This window comes from Orycteropus afer, unplaced genomic scaffold (genome assembly GCF_000298275.1).
Source record: "Orycteropus afer afer isolate SDZICR_OR568_19922 unplaced genomic scaffold, OryAfe1.0 scaffold00507, whole genome shotgun sequence".
NCBI classification, from domain to species: domain Eukaryota; kingdom Metazoa; phylum Chordata; class Mammalia; order Tubulidentata; family Orycteropodidae; genus Orycteropus; species Orycteropus afer.
Window position 1 is genome coordinate 1,397,429 of NW_006922094.1, and position 11,591 is coordinate 1,409,019.

The 11,591-nt window shown below is 49.5% G+C and overlaps 1 protein-coding gene across 1 annotated transcript; it reads right to left on the minus strand.

Annotated features, from left to right (window-relative positions):
* Window positions 1-2,476: 2,476 nt before the first annotated feature.
* On the minus strand, window positions 2,477-10,995 carry RINL (Ras and Rab interactor like). The gene is made up of 11 exons (XM_007955542.1): window positions 10,946-10,995; window positions 10,595-10,754; window positions 6,643-6,745; window positions 5,643-5,715; window positions 5,490-5,554; window positions 4,805-4,954; window positions 4,311-4,718; window positions 3,363-3,680; window positions 2,964-3,095; window positions 2,616-2,779; window positions 2,477-2,533 (listed from the first exon to the last, which is right to left on the minus strand). The coding sequence occupies exons 1-11, from the start codon at window positions 10,993-10,995 to the stop codon at window positions 2,477-2,479; spliced, it is 1,680 nt and encodes a 559-aa protein (XP_007953733.1).
* Window positions 10,996-11,591: the final 596 nt, after the last annotated feature.

Sequence of the window (11,591 nt, forward strand, 5' to 3'; positions counted from 1 at the left end):
TGGTGGTACTCACCAGGGGTAGTTGGGGCTGACAGGATGGGGCTATGGAGGGAGGAAGGTGACGGGTGGGAGGGAGGATGCTTAGGACCCTGACTTCACAACCTGGGGCTGATGGTTGGGAGCAAGCAGAAGGGAGGTACCCAGGACAAGGCTCAGGGCACCGGCTTGGGGATCGGGAAACCTGGAGGAGGAGTAGGCTTAGGAGAGACACTGAGGCCAGTGTGGAAAGTGGTAGAAGTTAGCACCCAGCGGGAGGCATCCAGCTGGAGGCCCAGGGCTCCTGCGCAAATAGAGGCTGAGTATGACCCCAGAGCCCCAAACCACTGACAGCCCAAACTTCTGCCATTTGACTTTCACCATCTCTCACTCTGCCAAGCATCCACACATCCTCTGAACACTTATCTGCTAAATACTTTAAATCAATTCACCTTAATAAAAGATCATTATTCTAACATATTTATTTGAACAGGACGAGGAAGTAGAAAACCAAAGTCAACTAACTGCCATAGATAGCATATAACAGGACAAGTAAATCAGGGAGTCAGCAAAATTCAGGAAAAGGCTCCCAAAGTATCAAGTGAAAGCTTTGTTGGGGAACAGGTTATTCACAGGGTGCCAAGGTGTCACCCCAGACAACATGATAATTTAAAGGGGAGAAGGCAACTTTGCAGTGGAGAGACCTGGCAGTCACTTCCTTAAGGATCAAGTTCAGCATTACTGCTCCCAGGGTCCCTGATGTGAGGTACCGAGAAGGACACTCACCTCCACAGTATTCTGCCCGGAATGCAGGATCTGAATCTAATCATGATGGATTCCAGGAAGTGGGATGGTCAACAAGACACTGGCTCTTTAAAGCCAATGTCAGGACAAAACAAAAGTGAAGGGCCTGTTCCAGATCAAACGAGACTGAAGACAAAGCAACCAAGTGCTGTATATGATCCTAGATTCGATTGTAGATTAGACAGTAAAAGTTATTTGGGGAAACATGGAGCAATTTGACTTTGGACCATACATAATATGTAACTGAAACAATGGGGAAAAAGAAACACAAATGTTGGGTGCCCAGCTAGAAGCTCTGGTGGTGAAGTGCCTAAGGCACTTGACTGCTAACCAGAAGGCTGGTGGTTCTTTCCTCGGAAGGAAGGTTGGGCAATCTACTTCCATAGTGATACTGCCTCGGAAACCCAAGGAGGGGTCACTATGAGTTGGATCTGACTCAACGGCAGTGAGTTTGGTTTTTTGGTTTGGGCTTGGTTCTTCCTTGAAGGAGGAGCTCGATACCAGAAAGGGCCTGGCATGTGGCTGCCCCCTTCCATTCTAGATGAACATTAGTTCAGAGTTGAGTCCTGCAGTTCCCCTAATCTCTGCTTCCTGCTTCACCGCCCAGCATGGCTGTCCTCACGCTGGCTTGCTTCCAAAAACAATTGCCCAAAAAGTAGGGAGTTTCCTACTTTTCCAGTAAATTCTTTTATCTGTGGCTGAGTGTCACCTGTGTTGGGCATTAATTCCACTTCTGTTCTTTTCCTCTACAGAGGAAGCACTGAGAAGCCGTATTAGTTTCCTGTGGCTCTTGTAACATATTACCCCAAAGGTGGTGGCTTAAAATAACACAAGTGTATTATCTTACAGGGCTGGAGATCAGATGTCTGAAATGGGTCTTGTTGTTGTTGTGTGCCGTCGAGTGAGACCTGACTCATAGCGACCCCCCCTTGGGTTTCTGAGGCAGTATCACTACGGAAGTAGATTGCCCCATCTTCCTTCCAAGGAGTGGCTGGTGGGTTTGAACTGCCAGCCTTCTGGTTAGCAGTCAAGTGCCTTAGGCACTAAGCTACCAGAGCTCCTGAAATGGGTCTTATGGAACTGAAATGAAAGGCTGTGTTCCTTCTGGAGGCTCTAGGGAGCATCCATTCCTTGTCTTTCCCAGCTTCCACTGTCTGCTGGCCTTCCTTGGCTCCTGGCCACATCACTCCAACCTCTGCTTTCATGCTCACACCTCCTCTGACTCTGAGCCTCCTGCCTCCCTCTTTTAGAACATTTGTTATGACACTGGGCCTACCTGGATAACGCAGGCTAATCTCTTCATCCCAAGATGTTGAATTTAACCACAGCTGCAAAGGCCCTTCATGATCATGGGCATTTGGGGGACAGTTATTTTGCCTACCATGGGAAAGTGAGAAGAACTGAAGTTTTAGACAGGGTGGTCTGGGAGGAACTCCCATGAAGGCTTTGTCTGCACATCTTTGTAAAGACCCAACGGAAGAGAGGGAAGGAGCAGTGTGGATATCAGGGAAGGGCATTCCAGGAAGAGGCAACAGCCAGTACAAAGGCCCAGAATGAGGACATTCCCTTTTCTTGGGACCTCAGTACTGCCTTTCCTCCTTGCTGCCCCTAAACCACAGGGGTCAGAATTTGGTGCTGTCTCAAGACCCCTCCTCCATCTTGCTTGAAGATCTGGGTGGTTTCAGATCCCTAACCATTAGTGGTTCCCGGGTTCTGTCCCCACTGCCCATGGCTCCTCAAAGGGCAGGTCAGCCTGGGGGAAGAGGGTGAAGCTTGGGTCAGAAGGGCAACTCGTTTCGCCCTACCCTCCACTGGCAGCCCTGGCTGGTGGTCACCTGGGGACCGGCATGGTCCTGTCTGTGCAGAGTCCGCCTGCGGTGCCACTGGCGCAGGGAGGCGCGGGCCTCGGAGCTGAGGCCCTGGGGAGCGCGGCCTGCCTCAGGCTGGGAGTGGGCAATGTGATGCAGCGCTCCAAACCACGTCGTCAAGTAGTACCCGGCTGGGGGGCCAACGGAGGGAAGTCAGTCTTCCGGGCTTCCTTTGCGGCCCTGAGTGCCCTGAGTTCACCCCGCTTCCTGCCTGCTTCCAGGAGAGGCGTCTGGGGCCGTGACCCTAGAGCGCCCCCCGTTGGATCCCAGCATTCGAGCGGTGTCTATGTGTGTTTTTTTTTGGGGGGTCCTCACCTTCTCCCCGCAGCTCGTCGGGATCCAGGAGCTCCATAAGGAACTCCACATCCAGCTGCGTCTCTCCAAGGTGAGGACTCCAGATCAGTTCCTCCGTCAGCGCCGGCAGGAAAGCGTCGGCGCCCTGGGGCTCTGGGGAAGCACGGGGCAGGCCCTGGGCTTGGTGGGGGCATGCAAACACCTTCCAGCCGATTCCCAGGACCGCGATAGCTGGCTGCCCTTCCACCTCGCTGGGCACGCACACGTCTCCTACTAGGACCCCCAGGCCTCCCATCAGCACATGCTACCCTCTACCCTAGTCGTGCGCACACACACCTCCTAGCTGGTTTCCCAGGCCAAGTGGACGATTCGCTCAAACCCAAGCCGGTCTATCTTACGTAGCCGCCAACCCGCCCTTACCTTGATTCCCACCGCGGGTCAGGCCCTCATAGATATCCCTGCATACTGCCAGCAGGAGCTCCACCTTGCGGCGTGGGGCGCAGGCGGCGTGGAGACGCGCTAAGCGCCCGTGGATGCGGCTCCGCAGGTCAGGGGCGGAGCCCAGCCCGCCGGGCTCCGCCTCCCGAGCGCCCAGAGGCCCCGCCTCCGCCCTTAGGGCTATTTGTCGCCGCCGCAATCGCTTCAGCTCGGGGGCGCGGAGTGTGCGGAGTTGAGTCCACAGGACAGGCTTCAGGGGCGCCAGCACTGCCCGGCATAAGGCCGCCTCCACCGCGGGGCCTGAGGGAATGCGAAACGAGTGAAGGAAGGGTCACCAGGCAGACCCACAGCCACCCACCAGGTCCACCGACCCACCCTTGCAGACGCCATCCCTCCTTTGGCCACTCACAAGTGGAGACATGAGGTGAACACGTATGGGAAAAGGTGCATGGTGTGAACATACATGGAAGGAGTGTGGCTGTCAACACAAGTGTGTGAGCTAGAGGAAGTGGTGAAAAGACTGAGTGTTATTCTATGTAGAAACACATGGGTCGCGATGAGTCCATATCAACTGCACAAGGACTGTTTGGTTTTTATATGAGGAATGTTGTTGTTGTTGTTGTTTTGCCGTCCAGTCGGCCCCGACTCATAGCGACCCCTCCTTGGGTTTCCGAGGCAGTATCACTACGGAAGTAGGATTGCCCAACCTTCCTTCCGAGGAGTGGCTGGCGGGTCTGAACCGCCAGCCTTCTGGTTAGCAGTCAAGTGCTTTAGCCACTATGCTACCAGAGCTCCTTTATATGAGGAAAGGATGCCTAAATGGAAAAGCGAATGGGTACACACACGACAGGAGAGGAAGAAGTTGGATGAACCTGAACCCATGGGAGATCATGAAGAGGCCATAAGTCCCCTTCCAATTCTCTTCATTACCAAGATCCTGGTCATTCTGGGCTGCCCCAGGCCCCCTGCTCTCAAAGACAGCCCTGACTTCAGGATCCTTCACGAGGTAATCTTGGAGGTCAGTAAGGAGGTGCCTCACATCCTGAAGCAGCTCTGTGGCTGGGTCCCCAGGCCTGTGGGAGCCCCCTGCCGCTAGGGTGAGGCGGATCCGAAGGCCTCGGAACTGTTTGGCCACGTGGTTGCCCCAGCCTCTGGCTAGAGCCCGGACGTGAAGCGTGAGAGCATCCTCAGGTCCCTCCTCATCCTCCTTGTAGGTGTCCTCCACCTCCTCATCCTCCTCTTCCACCAGGTTGGCCAGAGCAGGCCCAGCGTAGCGCACTTCCGGGCTGAGAGGGCCTTCGATCCAGGAGACTCGGTGAGGGACAGGGTTGCTGGGGGCTGGAGTGTGAGGAGAAGGTTTGGTCTCACAGAATAATACTACAGATCCCTCTTCCCTCAGCGGTCCAGGGCCCTGCCCAGCTAACCTGGACTGTTTTTCTGGATAGTCTCTGGCGTGGTCTCTGGAAGGGACTGCTCCATCCCCTGTTCTTTGTGTGTCTTCAGGTAGAGTTGGTTCACCACAGAGAGGGCCTTTCCTGCGGTGTCACGTTGGACCCTGCCAATCTGCAGAGGATCTGGGGGCCAGCAAAAGGGAGATAAAGGGAGATGTCCTAGGGGTCAGCCCTGGTCCCTTCAAGGCACTAGGACACTTAGTGCCCAGCCTTACTACTAAAAGGGCTCTGAGACTTGGCCCCTGACCCCTCCTCACTAAGGACCCAAGAGTACAGGCCCCCAATCCTCTCCTTCCTCAGATCCAGGAGTCCAGGCTTGCAGCCCCTTCCTCCCTCAGATTCAGGAAAACTAAGGCCCTAAGACTCCTCTTCTCCTAGGACCCAGGGATCTGGGCTACCAGCCCCCACATCTCCAGGATCCAGGAGTCTGGGCTCCTAGTCTCCTCCTTCAGACCCAGGAGTCCAGGTTCCCATCTCCCTCCTCTCACAGACCAAGGAGTCTGTTGGGTTTCTATCCCCTGCTCTCTCAGGGACCCTAAAGTTCAGGCTCCAACTCCCTCCAACTCTCAAACTCAGTCTGGTTCCCCAAGTAACACTCCTCTGGATCAAGGAGGTTGAAAAGTTGGCCTCTACCTGCCTTGGGAGGACTGTGACTCACTTGTATGTTTGTTCCCAGGCCCTAGAGTTGCAGGGGGCAAAAGCAGTGTTCTGGGCAAAACATCCCTGAGAAAAAAGGAAAAGGGGAGTCATGGTATGGATTGGGTATCTTAGAGAAGGGTCCCTCTTGGCCAATTTGATGGGTATCCTGTACCTGCTGGCCGATAGGAAGGCCAGGAGATGGGGCAGGTCTGGCATGCAGAGATTAGAGGATTCCAGAGACACACCTGGGGGAGGGGCAAAGAGTGGGGAGGAAGAAAACTTGAAGGGTGGCAGCTTCCTCTCCCTGAGCACTCTTCCTTCCCCATTCCTGCAGCTCCCCCAGGGACCTTCTGAACAGAGACATTTTCAGCACTTGGAGTCCTCATTTTTTCTTATATCCCACTTATGCCACCATATAGGGTTCATTCATTAGACAAATATTTCTGAGCACCTATCATCTCTAGGCAATGGCAATATAGTTGTAAAAAGGCAGACAAGTTTGCAGCCTTCTTATAACTTACATTTTAGTAGGAGGAAAGAGAAAATAAATGAGTAAGCAAAGATAAGCATAGATTGTAGTGAGTGCTATGAAAAAATTAAGTGATTGAAAATGACTGGGGGCCATAGTTGCTGTGGTAGTCAAGGACGGTTACATGTCAGGAGACACCTGATGGTTGGAGAGACTAAAGAAAGCATTCAAGGAAGAGTGCTTGTGCAGAGAGAACTGCAAATGCAGTCTCTGAAGCTGGACCACACCTAGCATGTTCAAGGAACAGAAAGGAGAACAACTGTGGCTGCAGCACAGTGAATGAGGATGGGCAGGCAGGAGCTAGATCATGCAGCACCTTGTAAGCCATGGTGAGGAGTTTAAATTGTTATTTAAGAATGTTACAAACCTCTGCAGGATTTGGCCCAGGTGTGTAACATCTGATGGATGTTTGAAAATACCAATCTGGCTGCTACTGTGCTCAGAATGAATTGCAGGAGAGAAGGCGTGGAAGCAGGGAGACTAAGGAGATAGTGTACTAGTCTGACAAGAGGTGATGGTCGCTCAGGCTATGGTGATGGAAGTGAGAGGATAAGGAAGATTCAGGAGATATTTTAGAAGTAAAGCTGACAAGTCTTGGTGATAAATTTGCTTTGGACTGGAATCTCAGGAGTAGGTTCCTCACCTCCAGGAATCTTCTTGATCTGGTACGTGTTTATTTCCCCACGTGAAGGTCCTGTCCTCAGCACCAGGACCTGGCTGGAGCCATGTCCTGTGACAAGGAAACTCTGGAGGGTAGAGGGAAAAGTCAGTTTAAAGAGGAATCTGTTACTTTTGCCTGCTTGGCATCCATCTTCCTTAATTTGGGTCTCACATCCCAAATTTCCTTTAGGTTAGTCCCCTCCCTACTTTCAGTCCATGTCGGTGGGACTGACTCCTCCCAAATTCCAGGAGTGGGATCATGACCTAATTTAGCCAATGGGATGGTCCTGCTGTCTGACGATGTGACTTGTTCAGGGATAAACATGTGAACCAAGCTCAGCCAATGAAAATCTTCTGTCTTCTACAGGACTTTGGAGCTCTTCAGAAAAAGGTTCCTATTTCCATCAATGTTGCTAAACTGGTAGAATATAGATCTGAGCTGAGGACAACCATCTTTCCCACCACAAAAAGAGAGCATTTCTGAAGAAGAAACTATGGCAGATACTGTTAGTTGCCTTATCCAAACCTATCCCCTTATTCCTTACAGAACTGCAACTTTGTTTAAGCCATTAATATTCCTAGCTCTAGAACATGGATAATGATTGATAAAGGTAGTGCCCTTCACCTCTGACTGTATATTATAATTGCTAGATGACCTTTTACAGTAGTAAAAGGGCCCCATCCCACATTTTATTCAATTTCGATTGTGAAAATTTTTTTGTTGATAAAATAATCTGACGGTTCCCTTCTCCCTTTCTTGCTGCCTGAAATGCACACACATGCTTGGGCCAGGGATAGCCACTGGACAAAGAAAAAAAAAAAAAAAAAGCTCAATAAAGTAGGAATAGAAAGAAAATTCCTCAATCTGGTAAAGGGCACTTTGAAATCAGAAGATTCAATGTTGTTGAGCTGTCAGTACTATCTAAAGCAATCTACACATTCAATACACTTTCCATCAAAAGTCCAATAGCCTTCTTTGCAGAAATGGAAAAGCCAATCCACAAATTTAAATGGAACTTCAAGGGGACTTGAATAGTCAAAGCCATCTTGAAAAAAAAAAAAAGAAGAATCTTAAAACATATAATAAAGCTACGATAATCAAAACAGTTGGGTCCTGGTATATGATACACATATAGACCAATGGAATAGAGTTAAGAGTCTAGAAATAAATCTGTACATATATGGTCAGTTGATTTTTGGTAAGGGTGGTAAGTCCATCCAAAAGGGGAATGAATAGTCTCTTTGATAAGTGGTACTGGAACAACTGAATCTCCACAAGCAAAAGAATGAACCTGGACCCACATACAAAACTCAATGTAGGGAATTCTTAGAAGAGAGCATAGGGGTAATGCTTTGGGATCTAATTTTTAACAATGGATTCTCAGATATGGTACCAAAAACACAAGCAGCAAAAGACAAAATAGATAGAAGGACCTCATCAAAATGAAAAACTTGTGTTCATCATAGGACTTTATCAAGAAAGTAGGGACAACCTATAGACCGAGAGAAAGTTTTTGAAACCATATATCAATAAGTGTTCAGTGTCCAGAATATAAGAAGCTCTGGTGGTATAGCGGTTAAAGCATTCAGCCGCTAACCAAAAGGTCAGCAGCTCAAACCCACCAGCTGCTCTGTGGGAAAAAAGATGAGCCTGTCTTCTTCTGTAAAGATTTATAGCCTTCAAAATCCTATGGGGAAAGTTCTAGTCTGTCTTATAGGGTTACTAGGAGTCAAAATTGACTTGATGGAGGTGGGTTTGGCTCTTAGGACCAGGATATATGAAGAAATCTTACAGCTTAACAACAGAAAGGAGGAACCGGATTAAAACAATGGGCAAAGGACTTGAATAGGTATTTCAGCAAAGAGGAAACACAGATGGCCAACAAGTACAAGAAAAGATGGGCAACATCATTAGCCATCAGGGAAATTCAAATCAAAACCACAATGAGATACCACTTTATACACATGGAAGGGCTATGATTACAAAAAGGGAAAGCAACAGATGTTGGTGAGGATGTGGAGAAATTGGAACCTTCATCCATTCCTGGTGGGACTGTAAAATATTACAGCTGCTGTGGGAGCTCTGGTGACGTAGTGCCTAAGGCACTTGACTGCTAACCAGAAGGCTGGTGGTTCAAACCCACCAGCCACTCCTTGGAAGGAAGATGGGGCAATCTACTTCCATAGTGATACTGCCTCGGAAACCCAAGGAGGGGTCGCTATGAGTTGAATTGACTCGATAGCAGTGAGGCTTTTTGTGTGTGTGGGGACAGCATTTTTGTGGTTCTTCAAAAAGTTAAACAGAATTACCATATATTTAGAGATCCATAGGTATATATCCGAAAGAACTGAACTTAAAACAAACACCAGACTGTGATGTTGTTATGTGCCGTCAAGTTGGCCGTGGCTCACAGCAACCCCTTCTTAGGTTTCCGAGGCAGTGACTGGTGGGTTTGAACCGCCAGCTTTCTGGTTAGTAGTCAAATGCCTTAGGCACTATGCTACCAGAGCTCCTACCAGACTATGATAGTTAAGGTTATATGTCAACTTGGCTGTGCCTGGTTTGTTTGGAGTGGCTGGGTGGCTGGATGTAGTGATTCCCCATGATGAGACTGGTGATCAGTTCCATAGTGGAACCTACTGTGAGCAGCTGAGTAGCTGCCTTAGCGATGTGGTCTGCTTCTAGTATACAAGAAGACAGCTTTGAGAAAGGTCTCAGAGTTTTTGGCATGCTTGGACCCTGCATGTAGCCAAGTCTTCCTTCAGTAGCCTGCCATGGTCTGCCAATCTTAGGAGTTTCTGGATTTGAACTAATGCCCTGCTGTGTTACTTGACAGTTTTGGGACTGCACCATATTACTTGTCGATCTTGGGTTTGTCAGCCTCAGCAGGCAGCAGCTGCCTGAGTTAAGAGAAGCCTCCAGCTTCAATGGGCCAGGAGCAAGGGGCAGAGCTGAAGCCAAAGGTCCAGGGACCTTCACCCAGCCCCTAGAGCTGGCACTTAAACTTGGACTTCTAGCCTCCTAAACCATAAGAGAATAAGCTACTGTTTGTTAAAGCCACCACTTGTGGTATTTTCTGTTAGAGAGGCACTAGACCAAAACACAAACTCACTGCCATTGAGTCAATTTCCAAGGCTGCAGACTGCCTCATCTTTCTTATGGTGGGTTTGAACCACTGACCGTTTGGTTAGCACTCAAATGCCTTAACCACTACACCACCAAAGAGCAAGGACTTAAAAAGATAACTGTACACCAATGTTCACTGTAGTATTATTCACAATAGCCACAAGGTGGAAACAACTCAAGTGCCCATCAACAGATGAATGGGCAAACAAAATGTGGTCCATACACACAATGGAATATTACTCAGCCATAAAGAAAAATTAAGTTCTGATACATGCTAGGATGTGGATGAATCTTGAAAACATTATGCTACATCAAATACACTGGCACAAAAGGACAAACATTGACTGGTCCTGCTTATATAAAATACCTAGAATGGGCAGATGCCTAGAGACCAAAGTGGTTACCAGGGGCTGGCAGAGAAGGGGTGGTGGACAGTTAATGCTTTAAAAACAAACAAATAAATCTAAACCAATCTATCTCTGTGTGTAAAAACAAAACAAAACAAAAAAGTCCTGAGAAACAGGTGCTTGTATGAATTTACACCCCTGTAAAGAGATTCAATATGAGTCAGAATTGATCTATGACATCTAGGAACAACAACAAGTGCCATGTATGCTAGAACCTTTTCTTTCACAGAGAAAAGATGCCTGTTGACTCACCCCCAACAGTCCACGGAAGGAGGAAAAGAAGAACACAGCCTTTTGGTTTGCCCAGTTTGCGTTAGGTTTGTCTCTAGCAACCAGCCAAGACCTGACTCATCAGGGCATCACGGGCAGGTCAGAGCAGGTCCCCAGCTGTGAGCACTCACCCCCAGTGGCCACAGCTCCAGCAGGGCCTTTGCATCCTGGGTATCCAGCTCTGGGATCTGCCACACCCCCCATGTCCTCTGAAGGCGAATGAGTGGCTCTCGGGACCTTGGCACTCCTAGAAGGGTCTCGCCTGCTCCATTCACCTGTGAGGTGGCCAGCCTGGGATGTGCAGGATCCAGGTGGTCAGGGGCCAGAGGTGGACACTTAGGAGGGGTCAAAGTGCAGGAAGGGGCATCCCAGGGATGAGGGGTGAGAGAGTGAGTTTGGGGTTCCTTTGGGGTGGGGTGGGCACGGGGTGAAGTTTCTGGATCGGGGCAGGAGATTGAGACCCCAGCCCCAGCAGCCATTACCTCTCCCCTTCAGTGGGGGTGGCAGAGGCCTTGTCTTCCAGCTGGGCCATCCTCAGGATGCAGGAAGCCAGTGGGGCATGATCTGGTCCCTGCTAGGGGGATGATGGCACTCTAGGCTGCTCCAGCCCAGAACAGTGTCTACAGCCAACATGGCAGAGACCCTGGCCAATCAGGAGCCCAGAGGCCCCTTCCTAGGCCAGGTGTTACTTCTTTAGTTGCTAAATGGTGGGGAGATCTGGGGACACCAGCAGAGAGGCTATGATGAGCGGTAAGGGGGCAAAAACAACAGCTATTTACCAACTGGTGGGAAATTATTTCAAGATTTTAACAATGGACACAGCTGTACCAATGTGACTCACTGAGTAACATTTGCCCAAACCCAGTGTCTAGAAGAGGTCTCTGCCATAGTAAGCACACCATCAGTCGGCCCAATGTCATAAGACACCCTCTCTTCCTCTTTCCCAGACCCTGGAGTGTCCCTTGAATTCCCCCCGCCCCCAAAGTTTTATTACGAAAAATTTCACACATATAGAAAAGCTGAAAGAATTTTACAGGAGACACCTGACTGGCCACCACTTTGACTCTAAACACTTTTCACTCTTTTTGCTCTGTCACCCATCAGTCCCTCTATCCCTCCATCCATTGG

Excerpts from the sequence above, each read along its gene's own strand:
- RINL (XM_007955542.1), bottom strand. The coding sequence starts at position 10,995 with ATGGCCCAGCTGGAAGACAAGGCCTCTGCCACCCCCACTGAAGGGGAG. Across the intron at positions 10,755-10,945 it reads ACCCCCACTGAAGGGGAGAG|GCTGGCCACCTCACAGGTGA; the intron begins GTAATGGCTGCT and ends TGCACATCCCAG. Across the intron at positions 3,096-3,362 it reads GACCCGCGGTGGGAATCAAG|AGCCCCAGGGCGCCGACGCT; the intron begins GTAAGGGCGGGT and ends GTGCTTCCCCAG.